Source organism: Chelon labrosus (genome assembly GCF_963514085.1).
Source record: "Chelon labrosus genome assembly, chromosome: 17".
Taxonomy (NCBI): domain Eukaryota; kingdom Metazoa; phylum Chordata; class Actinopteri; order Mugiliformes; family Mugilidae; genus Chelon; species Chelon labrosus.
Window position 1 is genome coordinate 18,331,460 of NC_140350.1, and position 26,089 is coordinate 18,357,548.

At 42.6% G+C, this 26,089-nt stretch overlaps 2 protein-coding genes across 4 annotated transcripts in view; one reads left to right on the forward strand and one right to left on the reverse strand.

Annotated features, from left to right (window-relative positions):
- The window catches only part of sh3pxd2b (SH3 and PX domains 2B), a 34,972-nt gene extending 13,752 nt beyond the window's left edge, over positions 1 to 21,220 (forward strand). The window contains exons 4-15 of one of the 3 annotated variants that reach the window (XM_084564448.1): positions 3,068 to 3,144; positions 8,615 to 8,706; positions 12,794 to 12,819; positions 13,266 to 13,301; positions 14,564 to 14,695; positions 14,885 to 14,986; positions 16,509 to 16,626; positions 16,987 to 17,189; positions 17,586 to 17,632; positions 17,740 to 17,865; positions 17,943 to 19,352; positions 19,741 to 21,220. In XM_084564448.1, the coding sequence (XP_084420574.1) occupies positions 3,068 to 3,144; positions 8,615 to 8,706; positions 12,794 to 12,819; positions 13,266 to 13,301; positions 14,564 to 14,695; positions 14,885 to 14,986; positions 16,509 to 16,626; positions 16,987 to 17,189; positions 17,586 to 17,632; positions 17,740 to 17,865; positions 17,943 to 19,352; positions 19,741 to 19,758 (2,387 nt within the window). In that variant the 3' untranslated portion in view covers positions 19,759 to 21,220. Of the gene's footprint in view, positions 1 to 3,067; positions 3,145 to 8,614; positions 8,707 to 12,793; positions 12,820 to 13,265; positions 13,302 to 14,563; positions 14,696 to 14,884; positions 14,987 to 16,508; positions 16,627 to 16,986; positions 17,190 to 17,585; positions 17,633 to 17,739; positions 17,866 to 17,942 lie in introns of all 3 variants that reach the window. The other 2 variants (XM_084564446.1, XM_084564447.1) reach the window with 2 other exon arrangements.
- An 886-nt stretch (positions 21,221 to 22,106) lies between these two features.
- The window catches only part of stk10 (serine/threonine kinase 10), a 41,227-nt gene continuing 37,244 nt past the window's right edge, over positions 22,107 to 26,089 (reverse strand). Inside the window, exons 14-20 of the mRNA XM_084564230.1 lie at positions 25,880 to 25,972; positions 25,657 to 25,786; positions 25,435 to 25,559; positions 25,126 to 25,314; positions 24,913 to 25,038; positions 24,689 to 24,802; positions 22,107 to 23,839 (exon numbers count right to left, since the gene is read on the reverse strand). Coding sequence (XP_084420356.1) covers positions 23,699 to 23,839; positions 24,689 to 24,802; positions 24,913 to 25,038; positions 25,126 to 25,314; positions 25,435 to 25,559; positions 25,657 to 25,786; positions 25,880 to 25,972 — 918 coding nt within the window. The 3' untranslated portion in view covers positions 22,107 to 23,698. The remainder of the gene's footprint in view (positions 23,840 to 24,688; positions 24,803 to 24,912; positions 25,039 to 25,125; positions 25,315 to 25,434; positions 25,560 to 25,656; positions 25,787 to 25,879; positions 25,973 to 26,089) is intronic.

Here is a 26,089-nt window from a genome sequence, read left to right on the forward strand (position 1 = left end):
TTGTTCAAGGCCCCAGGTTGTTTTTACTTCTTTGGTATCTCCACATCAGCAAAGTGGTTTGTCTGTGTGTGTACACAGTGCAGAGTTTCTGCTCAGTTTCTGCTTTTTTTTTTTTGCCAGGTGTACAAACCAAAGCGCTTGATCCCTTGAACTCTCAAGAGGAATTTGTCTTTCTTTATTAAAGCCCCTAACTTTTCGTTTTCTTTTTTCATACCAAACGTCACCTCTTACCTCTAGATTGCACGGTATGTGTCGGAGGCTATGATGCTTCGATATCACGCATGGCATTTAGATTAACTGATCCATTTCAGTTATCCCAGAAACCTGAGCGACTCTTTTTTTTTTTTTAAAGAAGTGTCAGCAGGTCAGACTTTTGAAAGAGACAAGACCTAAGCTGGAATGTGGGTCTGTTTTCTTTAGGGCCCCTGGAGGATTAAAGGGGTGATCCTCTCTCAGAAGTAGGCTATGAATTTGTAATTTGGGCTTACTTTCTCCCTCTTTCCTCCCCTATTTTTTATTTTTTTTTTTTTAAACTTTTCTTTACTCTTGTTTTGCCGGTGATTTCTCTGCCTGGCGCGGGGGGAGGCACAGTATGTTTAACAGGTCAAGTACAATTTTGTAGAGCTGAACAAAAAAAACACAAAATCACTGATAAATTAAGATTACCTTGTTGCTCAATCCTCACTCGTATCACATTCGTCCGTTGTCTGCAGGGAAGGCAATGATCGCTGTCTTCATGGCAATTTATAAAGTTGTCTGCCCTGAGTCAGCAACTTACCTAAGAGCATACAAATCATTATTTCGCAATTTTTACGATACGGCCACATTCTTTTTGGAGCAAGTAAAAGTCCACCCGTATTATTTTAAAGTCTTTGAGTCTTAAATGGAAAGTCTCGGCCTTTGCGTCAAGTTTTCTTGCAGATTTTTTTCGAGTGAAGTGAGTGACAACAGTGCTCCCTGTTGTCCCATCTCTGTCTCTTCTCACCATCTACCTCTCTCACTCTACAAATTGGCTCTGAGATTTGCCATTTAGTCTACCTTGCCTCAGCCATGGCTCCAGGGCAGCAGGTTCCTTCCCTTCCCTCCCCTCCCCTCCCTCCCCTCCCCTCCCTTCCTTCCCAAACAAGCCCCTTTCAATCGGCCGCATCCACGGGCTGCCGCGCATACAAAGTGGGCAGTGTTGAGTCAGTGCTACTCTCCTGACCCCGGAGAGCGCTGGAAAACCTTCAAGAACGCTCTCTGCTAAAGAGGATCGACGAGGGGAGGAGAAGGAAGAGCGGGGACAGAAACGGGGGAGGAAAAGTGAGCGTCTGAGGGTCGACTTTCAAATCTCGTTAGTTTTCGAGAGCCGTCCCGGGAGGAGCGTGTCCTTTCAGCTGCCCGGGCAAGATGCTGCCAGCACCTTTTTAGAGATTTGGAAAGTCTTTTCTCATTCTAAATCTAGTTAATCTCCTTTGTAAAAAGTCTCCCTCTCTTAGTGTACTGTTCTCCTCTGCACCAGTGTGTTGGGGGAAATTGCACTGTTCAGATCGTTAACATTTTCATTACGTTACTGGAATATAATAGTGTACAGCCACGCTAACAGCAGAATGACGAGTATAATTCTCCTTGTCCCAAATTGAAAAGCGCATAAAAGACATAGACATTGTGATGATCGCATCGCTGGTGCCTGCATCTATCTTTCCGTCAGTGGCGACCACCATGAGTCACACAAATTGTTTTGAGCTACATGTGTTAAAGGGAACGCGGTGGAGCTCTCGGTGCTCGATTGCTCAGCAGCAGCCGTCCCCTTAAGTACGGTAGATTCGTGTTTCAGCAAGTCGAAAGCAAACACTATATCCTCTAGTTTAATGTGATACAGTAACTAAAGAAATTCCCCTTTTGCATTCAAGCTCTTGTTACGTTCCCCACTTCCTCTCCAACTTGTGTTTTCATTAGAACTGTCTCAGCGAATTCTGTGGTAAATCTTAAGCAGCCCGAACGAGGAGAAAGTAGATGCTGCTGGGTTCTCAAATTTCCTGCATACCATTAAGTTAGGCGAGTGTTTTAAGAGGCCTATTTGTAGCCATTTCTTGTTATTGTTATGGCGACCCGGCTCGTCTGTGCCTGTGGTTGTGTGTGGTTGGAGATAAGAATTGGGGAGGGGGGTAGCATTTAAACTGTCACGCAGATATAATTTGCTTTCCCAAAATCATTTATTCATGACTTGGAAAGGCCAGCCATTCACCTAGCTCCTTACCCAACTCATTGTGCTGTCAGTGTTATTGATGACTCGACTGTATTGTGTCTGCATGCTAATTCCCTAACCGTGTTTTGTAAAAGCCTCTGTGTCCTGACTGTCCTTCAACGGACCTCTGATTTTACTAAAACCTGGCTCTTGAAAAGAGCAAGTGAAAAACCTTTCTAAAAATATTCTTTTTTTGTTAATCTTTTGTGTCAATATATATCAATCAGGCGTAACGTTATGACCACCTTGCTAATATCGTGCCTCCAAAACAAGTGTGACTCATCAGAGAATGGACATGGGCCTTCTGAGGATGTCCTGTGGTGTCTGGCAACAGGATGTTGTTAGTGGGGGGCCTCTTGGATCCTATGAGTTGAGGGGAGGGGCCTCTGTGGATCATCCCACAGATACTTGATCAGTTTGAGATCAAGTGAATTTGGAGGCCAGGCCTTGTGCTGTTTTTCATGTTTTTTGACTTGTTCCTAAGCTGTTTTGTGTGTGTGCCTGTGTCAGGCTGCATCCTGCATTGTGTGTCATTGCTATGGGGTGGGGGTGTCTGGTCTGGTCTAGGTGGGTGGTACAAGTAACGTCCACACAAATGCCAGGTCCAAAACTTTCCCAGCTGAACACTAGATTGTCACAAGATGGTCAATGTTATTTACTTCTCCTGTCAGTGGTTTTAATGTTGTAGCTGATCAGTGTACGTGCTTATTAGAAAGTATGCTGATTGGAAATGACAGTAACAGCTGAGGTTTTAAATTTTAACCTTTTCTCCTCATGCCTGAAGCTGATGTCTGTTCTCTTCACTTCTAAGTCTGTTTTGTTTTTCTGACTTTGTTTCAGGGAAGATTCTGTTCCGGAGGAGTCATATCCGAGACGTGGCGATGAAAAGGTTAAGGCCGATCAACGAGTACTGCAGGGTGAGTGTACTGACCAACACCAGTGCAGGCTTAAACCTGTAAATCAGTCATTTTTCTTGTAGTTATTTAATCTTACTTAACTTCACCGTGAGCATTCATCTTCTTGGTGCTAAATAAAGGTAGAAAATGGTCAAAGGAAAAACAAGTATCCCACCCACGTTGTATCGACTTCAGTCATGAACTTGAGCATGGAAAATATTCTTTTTATGTCCTCTGTGTTTATTTGAGCAACGTCAGTATTTTTAGCACATTTTGGGTTTGATGGAAGGAGCGGACATTTGTAATAACTCAAACAAAAGAGCAACATTTTTGACTTTAACCATTAAAACTGATTATTCTATTGACCACTATTAAGCTCGTAGCGGTACTGCGAGAATTTCCTAACGGCAACATTATGTTTACATCGTTCCAACAACATCTCTATAAATAATGCTGCTGTCCTTGCCTTCTAAATTGCCACTTTGTGGTGTGCGTCACGCTAAACTCCCCGGAGCAAGCCTTTGTGACAGCAGGCAACCACCGTGTCGAGGTGTTCTAAAAGCTCCCCGGGTTCTCTGTTGCAGACTCTGACCTCCCTGTAAAGGGAAACACACTGAAGGAGATTGTTCTCACGGGAGCAGTAGTATATAAGGAAACAAGTTTTTTTTGTGTAGCTTAATGAGAAGAGGATGTCATTGCAGGAATGCTCCCCTTAGGCAAATCAATTAATAAATGTGCCTTATACATTCATTTTATTAGGTTGCAGTCAGCGATCTAAAAAAAACAGCATGGACATTTTGTACTATCTACTCATGTGCTGCAATGTGTAATCACTTTGATAGAAATGTACCCCTGCAGCCCAAATGAATTAATTACAGTTGATGTTCAGGTTTCCAGCAACAAACTTTATATTTTTAATCCTCCAAAATAATTTCAAATGGACTTTTGAAGGGTTTTCAAGGGTTTTAATCTTTCCCAGTGGGGCTGCAAACTGTTTATCTGCAGTAATCATAGACTGTATATAAATATGCATCCCCACTTCCTTGCACTAGCCAAACTGATGGTATTTTCCCGGGGATACTGGCGGCGCCATCTTCCAACTTTGGAGCCAGTGTCTGTGCAGGACGGTCCAAGAGTGGATCCACGGGGAGCCTCGATATCGATGACCTGCCCACACTTCCTTCAGGCTCACTCGCGTTTTTGTTTAATTAATACTACGCTCTGCTCTACCTCCAGCAGTTACAAGGAAATACACTGTACTTGTTTAATTATTTTTTCCAACTCTCACATTCCCACAAACCGCTCCACTGAGTGGTTGGCATGGCAACTTGTAGTCTTCATGATGTCACATCCTGTTTCTATAGCGTCAAATAACTAAAACGAAACTTCTCAGAAAAATCGACACTTGACTATACACCAGTATTATATTAAATACCAAAAATGACTGAAACAATCCCTGAAAATAATTTATTTGACGTGTATGTTCGTGTTTTAATTTGGCCCAAGTCCTATTCACTAACATGGAGGGGGTGGAGCTTATGACCTGTACTGCAGCCAGTCACCAGGGGGAGCTCTACTTGCTTTGGCTTCACTTTTGAGGAGCTGTTTCATCGTCCGCCTTTTTACAGTCTATGGGAGTAAACAAGAAGTATTTTTGTTTTTACAGCCCGCAGTCTTAATGTTTTATGATCTGAGATCCCAAAGTGGACACTGTGGCTGCAAAATCTCACGATTTAGGTGTGAAACACTTTGAAAGATATCCGGGAGTACTTGCTGTATTATATATTCAAGTTGGGGGGAGCTTGCTGTTGCTGAGCTTGCTCCAGTCAGCATATTCACAACCCTTAGGCTATGTTTTTGCAAATTTGAGTGAGTTGCTTTGAGGTTCTTAACCATGCACACCTTTTCCTGCCTCCCTGAGAAGGAAACTTAACTTACTTACTCATGGCTTTTTGTGTTTTTAACTGTTTGTATTTCTGCTCCATGTCTCCATCAAAGCCCTCATGAAATCCTCACAACTGCAAATTAAATTCTAATACAAAACAACACTTCATAGCAGCTCAGACTCAAAATGTATATATATATTTTTTTGTCTGATAAATATTGTTGAGGACCGAAGGGGCTCTGTGTCATGTGGGGTTAAAGGAATGTACAGCTGGTGCAGGCAACATCTTTAACCACTTATGTGTTTGGGGAAGGAATGGGTAGAGTTGTTGGTTCATGTCTGTGGGTGTGGATGTTTATGGGAATAGCTGGGCCAATTTTGCATCAGTGGGGATTCTTCACTGAAAGGTTGTTTTTGTGGAAATGTAAGAAAGGCTATAAAACATTTACCTGCTCAAAAGTAAAATGGCCTTTGATTGTTTCCATGTTCTGTCAAAATTATCAGAGATTAGGACTGAATGATGCTTAAAATGAATAATTACATAAAATAAACTGAAAAACATGGTGTCCAAAGTGCTATAAAACTTTGTTAAAATAGTAGCTGACAACTTAAAATATCCCTCATGCCTTTGATAGCACCATGCAGGTTAGGTTTCAGAACTGGCATTGACTAAAAAAAAGTAATAAATAAAAAAAACTCCCAGTAAACAACAAACTCCATTTTCATCCACCCCCACAAGAAGTCAGGGTAAAAAGGTGAAACTTCCATGGGTTTTCTTATGGAAGAGCTAAGTCAGCCTTTCTGTTATACAGCTGAGGCTTTAAAACCTGACTCATATGGAATTTCCCTGGTTGTGAAGTCTTGTGTTTTCATTCATGTCAGGAAACACAGTTTGGATAAAAGAAAGAAAGAAACGGGGGGGGAAAAAATGTTTGCTCAAATCAAGGGTAAGATTGCTGAGCAAGGACCTTTGGGCAGCTCCCACACTTTGTTGAAATGCAAGTATAATGAGAGAAAGATTTCAGAGAATAGACATAGGTCTTCTGAGGGTGACCTGTGGTGTCTGGCAGCAGAATGTTGTTAGTGGGGATGGGGCCTCTGTGGATCATCCCACAGATACTTGATCAGTTTGGGATCTAGTGAATTTGGAGGCCAGGTCAACACCTTGTGCTGTTCTTCATGTTTTTTTCTTTTAGTTGTTCCTAAACTGTTTTTGTGTGTGTGCCTGTGTCAGGCTGCACCCTGCTGGGTCTGGTCTATGTGGGTGCTACATGTTTAGGTAACATCCACACAAATGAATGCCAGATCCAAAAGTTTCCCAGCAAGAACATTGTATTGTCACAAGATAGTCAGTGTTATTTAATTCTCCCGTCGGTGGTCATAATGTTATGCATGATATGCATCTAGCCGTTAACATCTTAAAACTCTCTTGTTTTTCCTGAGTTCCCATTCACTGTATGTGTCTATGTGTGTAATAATATTGCTCGTAGATGCAGTCACGATGAACTGTAGCTTATGAGAAGTACGTTTTTCATTTCCATTATATATTTATTTTTCCTTGTGGGAATACACACACACACACACACACACACACACACACACAAACGTACATGCATGCGCACTCTCGCAGGCCCACACAATTACCTTAATGCGGCCTCCTGTAAAGAACACCCATAAAGTCCATTTGCTGTAATGTACCCTGAGCCTCCCTCCTGTCTCCTCCCTGGGGAGAATTGTAATGAGTGGACGGGGCCACAGGCTGACACGAGGAGGGAAATAAATCCAAGGACAGGATAGCGAGTTCAGGACGCACTCTGACCTCATGGTGGAGTGTAACATTCAGGCTGTGTGACTGAGCTATAACTTCTCTGGTTATAAACAGTAAAAACTCCTCAACCAGTTGCTGAGACATGGATTAAACGACTGTAAAATTTTGTTGAAGCATGTCAAGGTTGTATGAACTGTGAATCAGCAAATTGGTCCATGGTGGTAGTACCACTCTTTTCTTTTTTTAATACAAGTTGTTGGCATGAACCCGTGGTCATAAATATGACACGGCAAACGTGGCGAGCTGGACAAGGACGCTTGAGTTTGGTCGTTGGCTTCCGTTCCGTATCCGTCAGCTTTGACGTTATGTCGGCGAGTGTCGGAGAGTGTGAGAGGTACTAGACTGTGCTCCCTCAAAGGACAAAACTGAAACACTTAAGGGTATTAAAATCAGAGGTAGAGGCTAGCAGAGGAAGCTTGATGGATAGCGCTGAGCTTTGCTTGCCAGCAAATGGAGGAGGAGTGGCCTAGCTCCCTCACAAGTAAGAGAGATTGTCTCCACAGGGTCGTTGGGGAAGTTATTCTGTCTTCTGGTTCGGGGGCATCAGGCTGTTGATGTGGTTATCTGTTTCACTGCTGCCCTTTAGAGGTTTGATTGTGAGCGAGTGAAAGACAAAGTAGTAGAAGCAGGGTCTGGAAGAGAAAGGGCAAGAAAAAGAGACTTTGTGATAACATGTCTAGCCGTCTGTGTGTGTGTGTCTGTGTGTGTGCGTGAGAGAGAAAGAGCGATCACGCCAATAAAGAGAAAACTGAATGTGGCTGTTTGCCTTTCATCCTCCAGCCGTGTTGTCAGGGCTCATCCCTCTGCTGCTAGTGAGCTTCCACAGAGACGTGAGATGAGCGGGGAAGTTGGGCGAGACAGATCAATGAACTGAGCTTAAGACAAGAGCAAGGAACACAATCAACTGGTGGGATAGAAAAAGCTGAAAGATTCCTAATATTTATACCATTTTAGTCTTATTCAGTTGTTTTAACTTTTATATATAACTTCAGCTTTAATATTACAAATCAAGCACTAGTAAGGACAATGAAAAATTAGGAATTAATCCTAGAAACCAGTGTTCATGTTCAGTAGTTGCCTCGAAATCACATGAACTATTAAACAAAAAAACATATACACCGACCAGCCACAACATTATGACCACTGACAGGAGAAGTAAATAACATTGACCATCTTGTGGCAATTCAATGTTCTGCTGGGAAACTTTTGGACTTGACATTCACGTGGATGTTCTTTCTACCATGTACCCCCCACCTAGACCAGACCACGCACCCCCACCCCATAGCAATGACACTCCTTGACGGCAGAAGCCATCCCCAGCAGGATGCAGCCTGACACAGGCACACACACAGAAACGCTTTAGGAACAACTAAAGAAAACATGAAGAGCAGCACAAGGTGTTGACCTGGCCTCCAAATTCACCAGATCCCAAACTAATCAAGTATCTGCGGGATGATCCACAGAGGCCCCTCCCCTTAACCCATAGGACCCAAAGCCCCCCTGCTAAAAACATTCTGTTGCCAGACACCACAGGACACCCTCAGAAGGCCCGTGTCCATTCTCTGATGGGTCACAACAGTTTTGGAAGCACACGGGAGACCTACACAATATGATGGATGTATAACCAAAACATAATTAAGAGTAAAGGAAAGAACAATTGTCCTCTCATAATCTAGCTTACACCAAATGATGATTAGATGCAACCTGGGGCTACTGTACTTGTCAGTTTGTATGATTACCTAAGTTTCCTGATTTCCTGATATCCTTTGTGCATGCAGGCCCTCATTCAACTTCCAGTCTACATCTCCCAGTGTGAGGAGGTCAGAGTGTTCTTTGAGACCAGACCTGAAGACCTCAACCCACCAAAGGAGTAAGTACTACCCAAACACACACACACACACACTCACATACTTGAATACAATGGCAAACCTTTGTTTAGAGTGTTCATGTCATGTCACGTCCTGCCAGCATTTACCCTCCATTCTGCTGATAATGAGCATTCATTACACCCTCTAATGGATATGATTTCATGCCGTTGCGCTACTTCCTTTTGGGGTTTTCTTGCAGGAACACCTTTAATGTGTCCCTTTTTAGATGCTGAGTTTGCATTTGAGCGTGTAGCTACAGCTCAGCTCAGCCACCAGGCTCCAGACAGCAGGGAGTACATGGCTGCTCTGAAGGCATGTAGACCTGCTCTCATGTCTCTTGTAAAGATCATTCAACACATTAGCGTCATAAAAGAAAACGTCAGCGGAAAGCGAATGCCAGCGCCTACACCAGCCTTGGGTACATATGTGTTGTTGTTTTTAAGGTTACCAACACCTTCAGGGCAGTAGAGGTTATGAGTGCTTGGCTTTCAGAGAGACCGTAATACGGAGCTCGCATTTTTGACCCTAGAGATTTTTCACCAGCAGCTGTCAGCGATGGCATTAGTTTTAAGCTTTCTGTCATCACTTACTGATGTATGGCGTTGAGAATTTGCTTCAGTGGGAAGGAAGTTGAGTTGACGTGTCCCGTGGCATATGCCGGGACATATGCATGGCAGTAAAATTACACGAAAAAATCTGGTTCATAGAAGCGAGAGTCTATCCCTGTGCCCCAGTCTCTCATTATTAGCTCAGGATACTGTTATACAGTATTATTACCTGTACATTGTATGAACTTCACAGCAATATGACAATCACCGTCCTGTTCTCTTGGGCCTGGGAAGCCCTTTCAGCCCTTTTTTGGGCATACTACATTGCTACATACACATAAAACTAAAGCCAAAGCTGCAACAGTGAGCGTTTTGGCTAGAAAAAGGCTAAGCAATTAACGAAATTCAACCCAGTAATTCGCCCTTTAACCTTGGCTTCTGTGGATTCGGCTAGCCAGCCACTACAACATATTCTACCTGTCCAGGAGCTAGGATCCCAAGCTGATGATGTAGTTGCGTGTTTTGTGTTAGACTCTCTTTTAGTGGGAAAATTCCTTCCACTTGATTGTTTTTTGTGTTGCTTTGCAGTGTAGGCAGTTATTTCTGCCATTAAATCAAGCTTTCCATGTGTTTGTAGAACAACCAAGGCCCTCTCTGTGAGAAGACCTGTGATTGACCAAAGTCTGCCATCATAGGCTAGATTTTCTAATTCCTGAAAAAACAAATCCAAGTTGAAGTGCAGGACTCGAATCACAGTACTGTAAGAGGTTATCAGGGAATTTTTACCCAATGATACCAAACAAGTGTTGCCTACCATCAGGAGGGACTCACTGACTGAGCAGCTGACGGTTTTTGGTCAAGGTCAATTAACAGCATAGCCGATATGGGGACTGAATATCAAATGGGTACTCTCAATAGCCTGCCATATTTACATCTATAATGTGGACGGATATAATGTCACTTTGAAGTGTTCTGTCTGCCGCAGTCTTACTGTGTTCAGCTGAGCTTCTAGTTGTTCAATCCAGTGATGGCATAAACAAGAGTTTTTAATTTACTATCCAACTCTCTATCTAACCCTCTACCAGTAACTTTCCCATTATACAAACACATTCTGTGATCAGTATCAAAGTACAGTATGAAAGTAATAATTCACCAACCTAACTGATTCATCTGCTTGATAATTCCTTCTGTGCACTCGTTTACAGTGCAGTTGTTTTGCAGTCGTGTGCTACTTTTGCTTTGGCAACACGAGTTGAATATTTCCCCCGCCACTGATATTATGAAACAGTGCACATCCAAGAAGAGTTAATAACAGTGTCCACTTTGATGTGGGAAAACATCGCACAGTCAAGTGGCTGTCTACCATTTTCTTTATTAAAATCAGACGGATCTCTGAAATAGCACCGATTAGCCACAACATTATGACCACTGACAGGAGAAGTAAATAATTCAGTGTTCTGCTGGGAAACCTTTGGACATGGCATTGGTGTAGATGTTACTTAGACATGTACCACCCACCTAGACCAGACCAGACACCCCCACCCTGTAGCATTGACACTCCTTGATGGCAGCAGCCATCCCCAGCAGGGTGCAGCCTGACACAGGCACACACACACAAAAACAGTTTAGGAACAACTCAAAAAAAAAAAGCAAAAAAAAACATGAAAACCAGCTCAAGGTGTTGACCTGGCCTCCAAATTCACTAGATCCCAAACTGATTAAGTATCTGTGGGATGCACTGGAACAAGCCTGATCCACAGAGGCCCTTCTCCTCAATCTGTAGGACCCAAACACCACAGGACATCCTTTGATGAGTCACAATTATTTGCAGGGGCACAAGGGAGACCAACACAGTATTAGGAAGGTGGTTGTAATGTTATGCCTGATCTGACCTCTCCCCCTCTCTCATACTCTCTTTTGCTCACATACACACTTCCTCCTTCATTCCTCTCAGTGGCGGTTGCCAAGGACACATACCGCCTCGCTCCTCATACATGCTTCCGACAGCATGTGTCAGGAGAAGCAGGAATGAGAATGAGCATTCACTTAAGGCGGATGAATATAGGAAAGACCTTGGTTTGTCTTCATTGAAATTGGATTACTGCTTTCTGCCAGTGCAGCCTGTTGTTTGGCTGACTGACAACGAGGCTGGTGTACGGACACAGCAGCCGCTGTGGGGGAATATTTATCATGGCCTATAAATCTGGCAGTGAGAGAGACACGTTAGACTTTCTTGGTAAGAGCAGCAAGAAAGAGGGGAGGAGAGGGGAGGAGCAGAGCAAGAGAGGAACAGGAGGACTCAGTTGTGAAGAGGAAGTACGTGGTCATGTAGTCAGAAAAGATGTGTGAAGAAGGAAGAAAGCTTTAGAAAAGGGGAAGAAGAGTGAGGCAAGGAAAAGAAAAGGAAAAGTAGGAGAGCTCATAGGGGCAACAAATAGAATAAGATTAGATAAACGAGCATAAGGTCATAGAAGTAATACAAAAAATGGAAAACCTGGGTGGTGATGGCGGGAGAGACGTCATTAATCACTGAAATCAATACCTTGAGTCTGCACCTGTTCACTGTCACAGAGTAGCGTGAAAACATCCAGTAGGTGGGAGGATTCATTTGATTTCACTGTAAACTAATTAAAATAATCATATTAGGCCAAGGATCCCGTCACTGGCTGTATCCGCTGCAGTACGTGACCCTGCTTTCACCTCAGTAAAAAAAAACAAGCAAACAAAGCATTCGCATACTTCTGTAATGATCACAGTCATTGGTGTTGCTTCGGTTAGCCTGCCTAGGCATTTCTTTTTATGGTAAGCTAATGGGACCACTTATGGGTAAAGATTTATTGCGACTGAAGTCTCCACAATTAACAGTTCTACCGATCGAACAATCCTTTATGTGGCTGAGAGGACTCGGGTTGATGCAGGGAAACGGAGGAGGGAGTAGCTGCCAGGGAAAATGATCGAGGGAGATGAAGGAGCGGGTAAAGCAGACGTTGGAAGATGCGAGATGAAAAAAGCAACCGAAGGAGAAACATTTAGATACCAAAGAGGGGGAGATGGAGTGAGGGAGAGAGCAGAATAATGAGCATTAGCCACCAATGACTTTTCGAAGGCATCTGCTTGTTGAATCATCCCCTGTCTGCCGCTGCTGCTGCTGTGGAGTAATGCTCTATTTATCAGGCTAATGTCTAAACCAGACACAGCAGATGCTGTATTGAATTTAACATCAGCCTAAATGCAAGAGATCGCCTATCTAGAGGCTCTTTGATTCATAATGACCTGGGTTGGATAGAGAGAAGAGGACGGCCCTTGTCTCCAATATGTCAATAATCACATAATAAGTGAAGGTGATGTTAATAGGTTGCTTTTTATATACAAATTCAGAAATCTTACTAAATTAAATCAGTTTTAATTCAGTAAAAAGCATCATTGTGTATCGGTTTTGAGATTTGACATGAATTAGTAATACTGATAAAGGTATTGACGTCAGGATCGTCTGATTTCATTTTTCTCTGCACTGATTGTGTTGCTTTCTTCTCTTCAACAGGGAGCCCATTGGAAAGAAGAAGTCTGGTAAGACGGCGCTTTCATTATGAGTTTAAAAAAAAAGTGAGCTCAGGTGGGCTTGTAAATTGTGCGTTGTTTTGTTCTAAGAGCAAAGGAGAGGAGAGAAAGAACGGGGTACTTTATTGTTTCATTGCTTTTTTACACAACTTTTAATGCTGATCACAGCCCCTCCTGTGTAATATGACATTACCTCCATCTAGTGGCCACTGAGTTTAAAAGACTATTTCACAAGTTTTTCTCCCCAGCAGAGGCATGTTCTCTCTGCACTCACGTCTTGAATGTTTTCAAGACATTTGACTATTACAGTAACAAAGACACCACCTGTTTCTATTTTTTTAAACACTCTATATCTTTTTTTTTAATTAATCTTTTGTTCTTCAGTTGCATCCGTGTTATTTTAGTTTATTTATTTTTGTTCAGTTCTCTTCTCCGTTCATTTTCCTCTCCATCAGGGTTTGCAGAGAGGGCGACCACTTTCCTAAAGCGAGGTAGTAAACGCACTGTCATGCTTGGTCGTGCTGTGTGTTTAACCCGTTGGGTTGCTAGTGGCCTGTACCCCTGAATCCCCCCACCCCTCCTACCTCTCTCCTCCCCTGGCCTGGGCAGGCGGGATGTGGCTCTGTCGAAGGCTCTGTGGCTCAGTGTTGAGGAAGAAAGCGAGCGTAATTGGTGATTGATATAACACACGTGACTCATATCCTGGCTACATTTATGTCATGGAGGAGAAAAGATGGAAGATAATGGCAGCTGCGGATAAATTCAGGGAGGTAGAAATAATAGAAATACATCAGGGATGCACCGAAATGAAAATTCTTGGCCAAAACCGAGAATGTTTCGGTGGTAAAAGTCTTTTCTGCCGAAAACTTTCGGTGAAAAAAACTTGCCATGCGTCAACCGAAAGTTATTTAGTTTGCAGCATTATAGGTTAATGCGATCTATCAGGGTTTATTCTAGCTATTTTCATTCACACAATCAATAGAAATGAATAAAAAAAGCCGCCATTATATGAGGATTTGCTAGTTGCTTTCATTGTGAGCCCTGCAGATTCCTGTTGATTTGGAGCTGATGTAGGTGGTGGGTCTTAGTGGTGCCGGTTTGTTTCCACGGTGATTTCACAGCTCATGTTGGTGATCAATTAACCATCTATCAATCAGTATCCTTCGCCACCGTTCTCTAAATCTTCCTCTATTCCTCTGTCTGATCATCGCTTCCCTCACGCCATCTTTCCAATCACATACGCTCCCCTCCCCCCAGCTCCGTCGTGTCTCGGTGAATCTCCATACTGAAGAAAAGCTTCCTCACCCTCACACCTTTTTACTTTTGCATAAATTGTGACCTTGAACTTATTCTGGGCATTTCATCAGGAAACGAGTTGTTCAGCTCACTGCTGCTCTACAGATGAAATGTAGCTGTGGTGTGAGGACCCTGCATAGATTGAGTTTTTAAAGACGTTCTTTGAAGTGCGTATGAAGGCTGTCATTTTAAAAGGCCACATTACGTTTGGTCAATGAGATCCAAAACCTTTGAAGGTCAACACCACGAAATCACACAGATGATATCGTATGGTTCCTTTAATATCACAGTACCATTAACATTATCAAAGAGCTTCAGTGAATTGCAGAAGTGGAGGCTTTTTTCAGTATTGAGATTTCATTCTTAACTTCCCTTAAAAAAGAAAAGAGCAGGGAATAAAGGGCTAAACTAAAGTCTGTTTTCATTTTTTTTATTTTGTTTTTTTGCTTTTCAACAGGCGACTCCTCCTCAGCAGATCCTCTCCTCCTCGATCAGTACGTGGCAGTGACGGACTATGAGAAGCAGGAGAGCTCTGAGATCAGCCTTCACGTGGGTCAGGTGGTGGAGGTCATTGAGAAAAACGAGTCTGGCAAGTTTTATACAACACATCTTATTATTCTGTTTTTTTATTCTTAAGTTTTGATCGTGCAAAGATCGCTGATTTCATGGCATACTTATTCAGTATGTGCAGTATCAAAATGAAAGAACACCAATGAATTTCCACAAATCCTTAACCTGAAATCTCTCATGAGATGTGGTTACATGTCTGCTCATTTAGGGTGGTGGTTTGTGAGCTCGGAAGATGCCCAGGGCTGGGTCCCTGCCACCTGCCTCGAGGCACAGGACGACCCAGATGACTTCACTATTCCAGGAGAAGAAGGTACAGAAATCTTTACACGTGGGCGCTATTGCTTAGACTGAATATTCCCTCAAGGAAAGGTTGAAGAACATTTATTTTAGAGCTTATTCTCAAATCCAAACTGTACACGTCATGTCTCACCCATTGGATTAACAAACAGGGAAAGTGCATCCTGCAAAACATGCATTGCCACATCAGTTTTGACTCACGTAGGATGTGGAGGTCCAGGGAGCGTACTATCTGATACTGAGCACTTGTTAGGGATGCTAGCTAATTGTAGGAGCCAGTACAAATAACAGAACACATTTCAGGTCTTGGCAAAGCCTGCAAGCATGCATGTTCAAAAGTAGAACTGGCTGCTCTGTCTTTGTTGGGCAAGTCAACCACATCTAACATCCACATTCTCTCACATTGCAGTTTTATAGAATTGCATTATTAAAAACAATAAATTAACAGTCGAGCAAGTGCATAATAAAACACATTAATGTTAGTGGTGTAAACCCATTCATTCTAATTAGACAATTAATAATATACTGTATTATTAAAAGAGCAGTTTGTCAGTAGTATCATGGACATTATTGGTAAGAACAGTACATTGAGATTGAGATCGGAACATTTTGTCAACAAGCAAAAGATCTACTAATTCCAACCTCAAATACTTTCATTTAGGATGAAAACATCCTCCAGATAGCATATGTAATGTTCACTTCCTATTTTGCCCCAATTACTGTGCTGGGATGTCAGTGCCTCGGAGGTTCTGGTCACTGCCAAGGCACGTGGGTCGTCGCAGAACTTTAGGGGATCTTTTCAGCACAGGCTTTGGGCAAGGTGGAGCGCACGCCTTTCTTCCCCCCCTCCTTTACTGAATGCTTGTGTTCATGTGGCATGCATACACGACTGTATGCATGTTTGTCCATGTGCATGCGTGATATGTATGTTGCATGAGTGACCCAAGCATGTGAATTAAATCCTTGCATGCAAATTGGATTGTGTATTTCTATGTTATAAATAATAATAATAAAAAATGCATAGTTAAATTGTAATTTCAATTAACCAGCAATAATACAATACATTGTAGACTGTCTTTTAGAAGTAATGATAAAAGAAATTGTAGATATAGCTGCATTTTTTTGTCAGTAACAAGTTTGTCGTGTTTGTGGTCAGTATCTGTGGAGGATGTATGTGTCTTTTGTGTGTTGCACATTTGTATCTTATGTCTTCTCACTCCACTAGATGCAGCTCAAGCCTTGCCTCTTTGAATAAATTGGATCATGTAAAAACCGATGTATGTCTGCAGCAACTTACAGTATCTCATCCTAAACTGCACAAGGATCCAGGGTTTCAGTTTGACTCTAAGTTACCGATTTTGAAAAACTACGAGCCATTGTAATCCAAGTGTGTAATTTTGTGCGTTGCCCTCCCCAGCTATTACCCCACATTAGCATTTATCTGAATGTGCTTCCCTATGTGTGAAACCGTACACAGTGATCTTCCAAACAGCCGTGTTCTTATATTTAACGATTCTTTCTTCTTCCAACTCTAGAAGAGAAGTATTCAGTGATTTACCCGTACTCTGCCAGAGATGAAGATGAGATCGATCTGGAGAGGGGAATGGTTGTCGAGATTATTCAGAAGAATCTGGAAGGCTGGTGGAAGATCAGGTAAATCAAGTCACGCTTAAATAATTCAGATTTTGGGAGTAGAACAGTCCCTAAACTATCAGCAGCCATTCATTTACACTTTAATGAGGTTAATCTCCACAAAAGAAGGCAGCGGTGTTCACCAGATTAGCCAAAAATAAGAGAATCCATCCACATTTGGATAAATTGAAGCCTGTCATAAATGGAACGATAGACCGCAGATGCTACCGCGATCATTATAAGAATCAAGAAAAGCAGACGAGAATCGGTAGAGAGTTATGAAACACGACAGCAGTTCACAAACCAATATACCTAGAGAGTTTTTTTTCCCCAGTATTGTGCTCGATGTGTCTCAGCTGAAGCCATCTCTCCTTCATCCAGGTACCAAGGTCGTGAGGGCTGGGCCCCCGCCTCTTACCTAAAGAAGACTGACCTCCAGAGTCAGAAGCAGTCAGCTGGCGCTGCCAGTACGAACGACTTAGACGGCTTCTCCAAGCAAAACCAGCAAAACAATGCAGCCAAAGAGAACCGAGACAACAGCCAGAAAGAAAACAGGCTCTCGCTTTTCTCTGAAAACACCAAAAGTAAGTGCATGTAACAAAATCATATCATATCATATCATATCATATGACATACTGTATAGTGTAAGCTTGCACACCAGTGTTTGGCCTAGGTTTACAGCTTTAATAGGCTGGGGTTTGGGGGGCAGGGATAGACGCTCATCCATGTAGAGACGGAAATGTCATGCCGACGTGTAAATGAGATAAGGCTATGTTTGTTTAATTAAAGAGGACATAAGGTATAGAGCTGTTCTACATGAAAGCTAACCTTAAATGATCTCTGTTGTGATCTGGCGATGCCCCAGTATGAAGAGGAAAGCTAAATGCAGAATGTTTAAGAATTATGTAGTGCACAGATTGCTGCTTTGCAAATATCAACTCTATCAACTCATTGATGCATATGTTTTCCCTCCTTCACAGAAGTGGGATCAAGACACAGACCTCCTCCGCGCAGAGATCTTACTATTGTAAGATTTTACATGGCAACTACGTGCAGCAAAATATCATTCTCTGTATTTTTCAAGAAAAAGTTTCCATCAACTTAAACTTTGTGTATCTGTCTCACACCTGACAGCCACGTGGTTCAAACTTACCCAAGCCGCCCGTTCCTCCTCAAGTTGAGGAAGAGTTCTACACCATAGCCGACTTCCAGACCACCATCCCTGATGGGATTAGCTTCCAAGCTGGAATCAAAGTTGAGGTGGGTTAGGAACTCAGTGAAATGTTTGGTTTAAATGAAGGCAACGTATTAAATAGCATTTTTTTCTTACCGACTAGGTGATTGAGAAGAATGCAAGTGGTTGGTGGTACATCCAGATAGATGAAAAAGAGGGCTGGGCCCCTGCCACATTTATTGACAAGTACAAGAAAACCAGCAATGCTCTGCGACCTAATTTCCTTGCCCCACTGCCAAATGAAATGGAGAAGCTAACCCTCCAGGACGGCGGTTCTTCGGGTGCAGATGACAGCTGGTCCAAGCCTCTACCAGATGAGCCGCCTGAGTCTTCTGCCCGGCCTAAGCTGAGAGATTGGAAGTCCGGTGCCAGTAAGGGGTCCCCTGCCATGTCTGGGCCTCTGCCCCCAGCCCCAACTGCCCCTCCGGCTGAGGAAAAACCAGCTCTGCCACCTCGAAGGGAGTCCATTAATAAGAGCTTTGAATTGGAGGTAGCAGAGAAACCAAGACCTGATCATTCCAAGCCCTTGCCTCCAAAACCCCCAGCGCCTGGGGTCATCATGCCGCTGGTTACACCCAAGACCGCCCCCTTCAAACCAGACAAGCCATCAGAAGCCAAGAAAGAGGATAAGAACAAAGCTCTCCACCTTCGGAATGAAATGGGTCTTGAATGTGGCCACAAGATCTCTGCCAAAGAGGTGAAGAAGTTTAACCTGAAACCTGTACCTAAACAGCCACCGAAACCCAAGTCAGAGGTGGCAGAGGAGAAACCAGAACCCCCGGGAGCTGCAGCATTTATGAAGGCCAAGCCAGTGGTCCGACCTAAACCTGTTCCAGCTGCCAAGCCAGACCCCCCAGCAGAAAACAAACTAGACATCACCAACTTGAGGAGCAAGCTTAGACCATCAAAACCAGCAGATCTTGGCTCTGGGTCAGTAGAGGGGAACCTTCAGAATGACACCTCAGCAGCAGGAAATAGCTCCCACCCGAGTTCACCCACGAGCTCTCCCCCGATCCACATCCCTTCCCTTAATAATGGTAAGTACTCCAATGAGCCAAAGCTCCCCCCAAAACACATCAACGGCCACAGCTCCTCACCTCCACCTGCAAAACCAACCGTGCCTCCCCACAAGGATCCCCCTCAGAGACCTCCTGCCATGGCCCCACGGAGACCACCTCCTCCAAAGAAAACCGAGCCGTCAAGCCCGACTGAACTCAAACCTCCACCTGCTCTAAAAGAAGCCCCGCAGGACACTTCTCCCAAGTTTCCGCCACCGCAACTCAACAGACCCCCTCCCCCAAAACCCAAGGGGTTTGTTCCGCCGCCGCAGAACAAAGAGAAAGAAGAGCCCAAGGCGAATAAAGTCCCCATCCCTCCCAAGCCCCAGTTAAAGAGCGAGAAGCCCGGGCCGCCCAAGGACAAGCTCCCACCTTTACTCAAGGAGCCCAGTAAGGACGAGCTGTATCTGGCTGTGGCGGACTTTGAAGGGGAGGACCAAACATCCAGCTTCAAGGTGGGTACGGTGTTTGAAGTACTGGAGAAAAACAGCAACGGCTGGTGGTTCTGTAAAAATGTCAGCGCAGAAGTCGAGGGCTGGATCCCCTCGAATTACCTGAGCAAGAAACCTTAGGTAGAAAATGTATTTTCAATCATCACCCGATGGGGGAAAAAAAATAAGTAAACAAAATGAACAAAATATCAGTAGTTTCTAGCTAGTCAGCGTTTTTTTTATTTTATTTATACGTGTAGGTACCTTTTTTTTTATTATTATTATTGTTATTGACACATTTTGTTGTTTCATTTTAATAAGAATACTCTACCACCCAAGTGAACCAGCAATAACACATGACCTTGTTGGGTTTTGTGACATTTACTTGTTTTTTTTTTTTTTCCTTCCCTAGATACTATATCAAATCTAAGGTAAAAATGTTATTTGCTTTTGTTGCCCTATGCTAGCCACAGCGTCAGTGTTGCCATTACTCAGGCTAGACACTAGAATAAATGTATCTTACACCCTTGCCTTTTATGATACGGTGCCTCTAATATTATATGCAAAGTGCTTCAGTGCTTCTTGATAAACTGTATGCAACTGTAGACATAGTCCTTGTTGGAATCTTGAAATTGTTCGACTTAAGACTAGATGTTCAAATCAGATCCTGCCAGTCTCTTCCCAGCAGTAGACGGACAAACAAAAAAAAAACCCTTAGATAAAGACTGCACATAAACTCACTGGGGGAGTTCATTATCTGGGCTTTCAAGTGCTATTAGCAGTTGCTACAAGATGTATCTTTGCCAAGTAGTAGTGCTGTTTGTTATACTAGAAACATGCACATTAGTTTTTGTTTTCCCCCCCTGCTATTGCAACGCTTTTCGTCATCGACTGCATAACTATTGTTGCAGCGACTTGTAACAGATGTGCACTTTCAGTCAGTTCAGTCAGTTGAGGTAAGTTTAGGGTTTGCACACACTGAATGAAGGGAAAGAATGCCTCAGTGCATTTTAGTTCCTCTAGCCATATTTTTTTAATTATTATTTTTTACGTCCACAACATCAGTCCGCAGTAACGAGGCTAGATGGCTCAAACAAAGAAGATGGAGGAGTTCTTTGTATCTCACACCAAAACATGAGATTTGAAAAATGTGAATGGCAGAGCCACATCTGCACGTCCGACAGTAAAAGGAAAAAATAAATCTACAGTGATTTGTGCAATGATTTACAGTATTGTGAGTGTATAGTCAGTTCTTAACCGAGGTTTGGTGCTCAGACAACAACAAAGTATGACCATTGTATAAAAAAAATAAATAAATAATGTTTTACATGAATGCTTGACTGGTCTCAAGCACGGTCAGTATAGCAAATTATTTTTATTGTACAGGAATGAGAGTCGTATCTTAACTGTTGTCACTTTTCTTTGATGGTCCATCTATTTTTAGCTCTTTGCATTTTCTCTGTACTGGTCGGTGGGTTCAAAGAGGAGGGATGTTGGTTGGCTGAAAAGGAAGTCACTTGAGGGAGGTTCGTGAAACAGCTGGTCGCTGTGATTTGAACAAAGATAGAAATCATTTGTCCGTGGATCTGGATAATAATTAGACAAGACTACAAGCTGTAACACTGATTCTGTTCTGTTTCTAGTTGCTTTAACGTTACATCACCTTCCAGTTGCATTTTATACAAAGATTAGAACTAAAATGACATAATGTCAGGTGTATTTTGTGTGGGAAAAGGCAGGAAGGTGCAGTATGCAGTACAGTGCAAGGCAAATGTATGTGTTGATGGTATCATTTCAGTATTGTAAACTTACTTTTTTTTTTTTTTGCTATGTATTTTTCATTACAATGAGTCTGCTTTTGCTTTAAGTCAATAAAAGTTTCTGATTTTTCACTTTTCATGTTGTTTTGTGTCTAAATCTGCCGTTACCCTCAGTTGTATAGTATTTTATTTTTTGCCCCTGTTTAAATTTACAGGTTGATTTTTAGAGCTTTACCAGAACCGAACAGTAAGGACAAACACTGCCTGGCCCAAAAAAAAAAAAAAGACACCACCTGGATTTAACTAAGCAAATAGGCACGAGCCTCCTATTGGATAATTACAGCTGTGTAGCCTTAAGAAAACCACTAATCAGTGAGGCTAACTGGGAAAAAAGGGCTTCAGATTGCTAGGGAGCATAAAGATTGGACTCTGGAGCAATGGAAGAAGGTCATGTGGTCTGATGAGTCCAGATTTACCCTGTTCCAGAGTGATGGGGGCATCAGGGTAAGGAGACAGGCGGACCAACGAAATATTAGCATGTGTGACTTTTTTTTTTGGTGGTGACTTTTTCTTTTGGCCAGGCAGTGTACTTCTGTTATTTCTGTTTTGTTAATTTAGAATGATGTTTAAAGAGCCAGTGTTTTTATGGTAGCCCACCTTTGATCAAACGCTGCCAATCTCCAACTTCTCACTTGTTTTCCAGGTGTCACAGGTGCCAGGGGAACTAGAATAAACCACAGCTGCAAAGAATAAGGACAACCACGTAAATAAAAAAAGGATATAATATGAGATTGGCAATATGACTAGAAATTATTGTGATACTTACTAGAAAGATCAAGTGATTCTTCTTATGCTTGTGTTTCAACCTGGTTGATCCTTTGAGAATGAGCATACTGGATCATCATTTATTCATGGCGTGACTGTTCAGGTGCCCCTTCTTCTTTTCCTCCATATCTGAATTACTTACAACACGACAAACTGCTTTTACCATCAGAAAGAGTCTCTCATCACAGTCGAGTAATTAGAAAATCTGCATTTATTAGGAGTTATTATTTACAACAGTGGTTCCTTCTGATACAGCTTCATTCACGCTCACAAGCCCTCCACACAAATAATGTTATGTAAACTGAGGCAGAGAGGAAGACATAAGAAAGGGCCATTGAACAGGACAGAAAAGAACACTTTATAAAATAAATTCAAACACTTCTGAGAGAGAACGTGAGAAAGGGAAAGAGATAGAGTAAGCTGTACCCGATGGCAGACCTGAATCTATGTGAATCTACAGGCCAGACTGCTTTTTCTCAATCAACAGGTTCTTCAGCTGCAAACTTGCAGCTTGGAGCACCTCACCCCCCTCCTTAAAACGTCATGAAGAGCTACGTTCCAAAATCAGATCATCAATTACAAAAATGAATGAAACCACTCCATTATTGCTTCTTTAGCCCTAAAAAACGATAAACATACCTATTTCTTAATGTTTCTTTCAGAAAAGGTCTCACGTATCTTCATATTATTCCCCCTCTCAGTGCAAAGGAAGGTAAAGTTTAGGAAAAATAAACTCTTTAAGCATAGCAAAGACATACAAGTAATATTGCACATTGGTTAGCGGGCAGTTCATCCACTGCACATCGTGTTGTACTCGTCCACATAATACATTTTTTTTTTAAATCCAGATTTGAATCACCTGTATAACATCCTTCAAAAAAAAGCTTTGGCTTTGTCAGTTCCCATCCAGTGTGACAGATCTTTACAGTAAAATTACAACAACAACAAAAAAAAAATAATAATAATAACTAAGAGCAACACTATTCATTTGTTAAAATCAAACTCCTAAATAATCATTTAAAAAGAAAAAAGTATTAAATTCTTATACCTTTGGATTTAGCCGCATCCCTTATTAAAAGAAATAAGATACAAAAATCATCCTTCATACCATAGGTGTTGGTTAAAGAGCCAAAGAAAATATTTAAATCTAGATTTACAGTAATACATATGATAATGTTGTTCTTTAGTAGTAAAAAATAAATTAAGGCAGACTTTGGCAGCTGGAGGGAGGGCAAAGGGGGGGTCAGTAAATCACACTATATGGAAGACAGCACTGATAGTTTAGGGTTAACAAAAGGCTCAATGGCATCTGTTCTCATCATCCGAAAAGAAATTCCCTGGGCGCTTTGTAGAAACTACTTGCCCCCTACCATAAAGAGTAATTAAAATAATTTAATTTGGGATATTTAGCTCGTCAGTATCGTTCCATTCTCGCTTTTCTTTTTGATAGATAGATGATATCTATCAAAAAAAACAAGAAAAGCAAGAGTGAAATTTCCCAGTTTGGGATTAATAAGGCATCTATCTATCTTAAGAAGCATATTTGTGAATTATGTGAAGCACAACAAGCTTTTCTTTAAAGAAAAAAAAAAACAACCTCAGAACAGGATTTCAAACATAAATATTCACTAAAACAATAAAGGAACCTAGTGGAGGGACGGCTACACTGCCATCACTGGCAAAGCAAATTAAAACCGAGGCAGCAGGCGACTCCCGACACCTGCAAGCGTTGGGTTCTGACAGCGGGCGGGCAGGAGGAATTGTGCAACGTCACAGCATCTGTTTTTATGAGTTAGAAGCTTCTTGGTAAGGCACGAACTTGGAGAGTCTGGTGGGAGAGCTGGGGTTTGCGAAATCAAAGCTCTCGCTCATCCTGAAGAAAGCCTCCTGCTCGCGTTTCTTCAAGTTCAGCTCGTCTTCAAGCGCCTGGGAGGGTGGGAACCAAGGTAAGTTTGAGACTGAGATAAGTGCAAATGCACAATTGTCAATAGTAGGTGTCAAGAATAGCATTATTGTATACATCCAATTTTAGTCACAAAGCTAATTTATGGAAAAGCAGGTAATGATGAAAATAAGATAATGGAAGGAATGCATGCAGAAAAAGATCAAGATGAAGGTTTTAATTTTGCATTTAAAATCCAAATATTTTAATATTTTATCTTTGCCAACAGCAGAATAGATCGAGGTTTTATACCACTTTCATTCATATCTGTGCTTTGTGCATGAAGCTGCAGCCAGATTAGCTTAGCTTAGCATAAACATTGCGGAAAACTAGAAGTTACTGCACCAGGCTGCTGTTCGCCAAGAAACAGTAAAACCACCACTTATTGTAGGGATATGTTTGAACATTTAAAAGTGCCGGGAGAGCTGCTCTTAACCACGCTCTTTATGCTAAGCTAATCACCTCAGGGCCTCTTGCTCCACGCTCACAGCAGTGCACATGTCAGAGATTTAGCATCAGAACAAGCAAGCACGTTCTGCAAAAGGGCCAAATATTCCTTTAAACTGAAAGCTAGGACGTTTTGAATTAGTCCTTCATTTTTATTAGTGTGTTATCACCTTAGCTTAGAACGAGCCTTCATATCTGCATAGGGTTTCAGTAAGTTTCTAAAGTATTCATTTAGATCTGATTCTGTGCCGACGTTGTGGCCAGATCACACACTTCCAGAACACACTTTGGCCATTTGTGCCTTTCTGGGATAGTCGTCAGTGGAGAAAGACAGGAAAGTAGACTTTAAAATGTGATTTGACAAGGGTGGGGTGAGAGGAACATACCTTCTTCCTGGGCTTCAGCTGATCCCTCCACTCCCTCATCAACTGGTTGTGTTGCTCGTCCAACTGCTTCAGCCTCTGAGTCTCATTCTCAACCAGCAGGTGACATTTTTCATTCTGGGGGAACAGAACGAGCTCTGGTTAACAAATGCATCGGCTTCAATTTGGGACGAACAAACAAAATAAATGGAGATTGAAAGCGTCAACGTGATAAGAGAGCGGTTCACCTGCAGCTGCTGCAGCTCGCGGATGTTGCTTTCGCACTGACCGATCATCTCCCTCATCTGGTTCTCGTGTTTCTGCTGCTGATGCATCCTCTCCGCCTTCTGCCGCTTCTCCTCCTGCTGAGAAAACTAGAGAGCCACAAACAGAGTGAATCACCAACCTCCATTAACGGCGACTAAATGCGAAGCGGGGGAATCCGTCGTCCCTCTCCTCACCTGTTTGATCTTCTCCCTGTCCTCGGCGGCGCTGCCTGTCGAGTTGATGCGTAGGCTCTTCTTGAACATGGCCATCCGGGTCTTGGCCTCGCTGCGCTGAATCTTCGGCAGGCGGCTCTTCTCCTGCTGCTGCCGAGCTTTCAGGATCTCGGTCATGCGCTGGTTGTAGCACTGCATCTGCTCCTGCTCCTGTAGCGTCACACAAGGTTGAATTGCTGAATCAGTCTGCACCACGATACGATTTACATACCACGAAAAGTTCAAAGCGAGCAGAACGTGGGCGTGAACCTATCGAGGTCACTCATTTACCTTCTCGTGTTTCTTCAGCAGTTGATGCCTCTGCAGGAAGTACTGATCTTTAAGCTGCTGCTTCATCAACTGGTGCGTCTCGTAAAGGTTCTTCTCCTCCATGTCCCACAATACAGCTTCACGATCTGATCAGATACATTGAAACACAACATGTCAGCACTGCGAATGTAACCTCCCTCCGGGGACAGGGGTAGTTGCTTGGTTTTACCAGAGATACTGTACCTCTGATTAGCTGCTGCTTCTTATCGAGGCATTCCCTCTCCATCTCTGCAATCTCTCTCTTGTTGTTGTTGATGATTCTATTCAGCGTGGCGTCCAGGTGGGTCCTCTGGGCTGTCAAGAACTTCTCCTCCTGCACCACAAAGAAGAGAAAAAATTAGTTGGATGGGTTAAAGTAGGCACAAAAATACCCTGAACCCAAACGACAGTTGACCAAACAGCGTACCTCTCTTATCTTCATTTCGTGGTAGGCGGTCATACTCTGTTTCAAGGTGTCTTTACGTTGATTTCTGGGCAGCTTATCAACAGATTGCTTTACCTGGGTAAAAAAAAATAAAAATCTCAGGATCACATCTCAGGATTTAAAACTCAAGACGCATCAGAAGATGGACGTTAAGGCTTTCACCGCATTCTCTTATGGACCTCAGGAAATCCG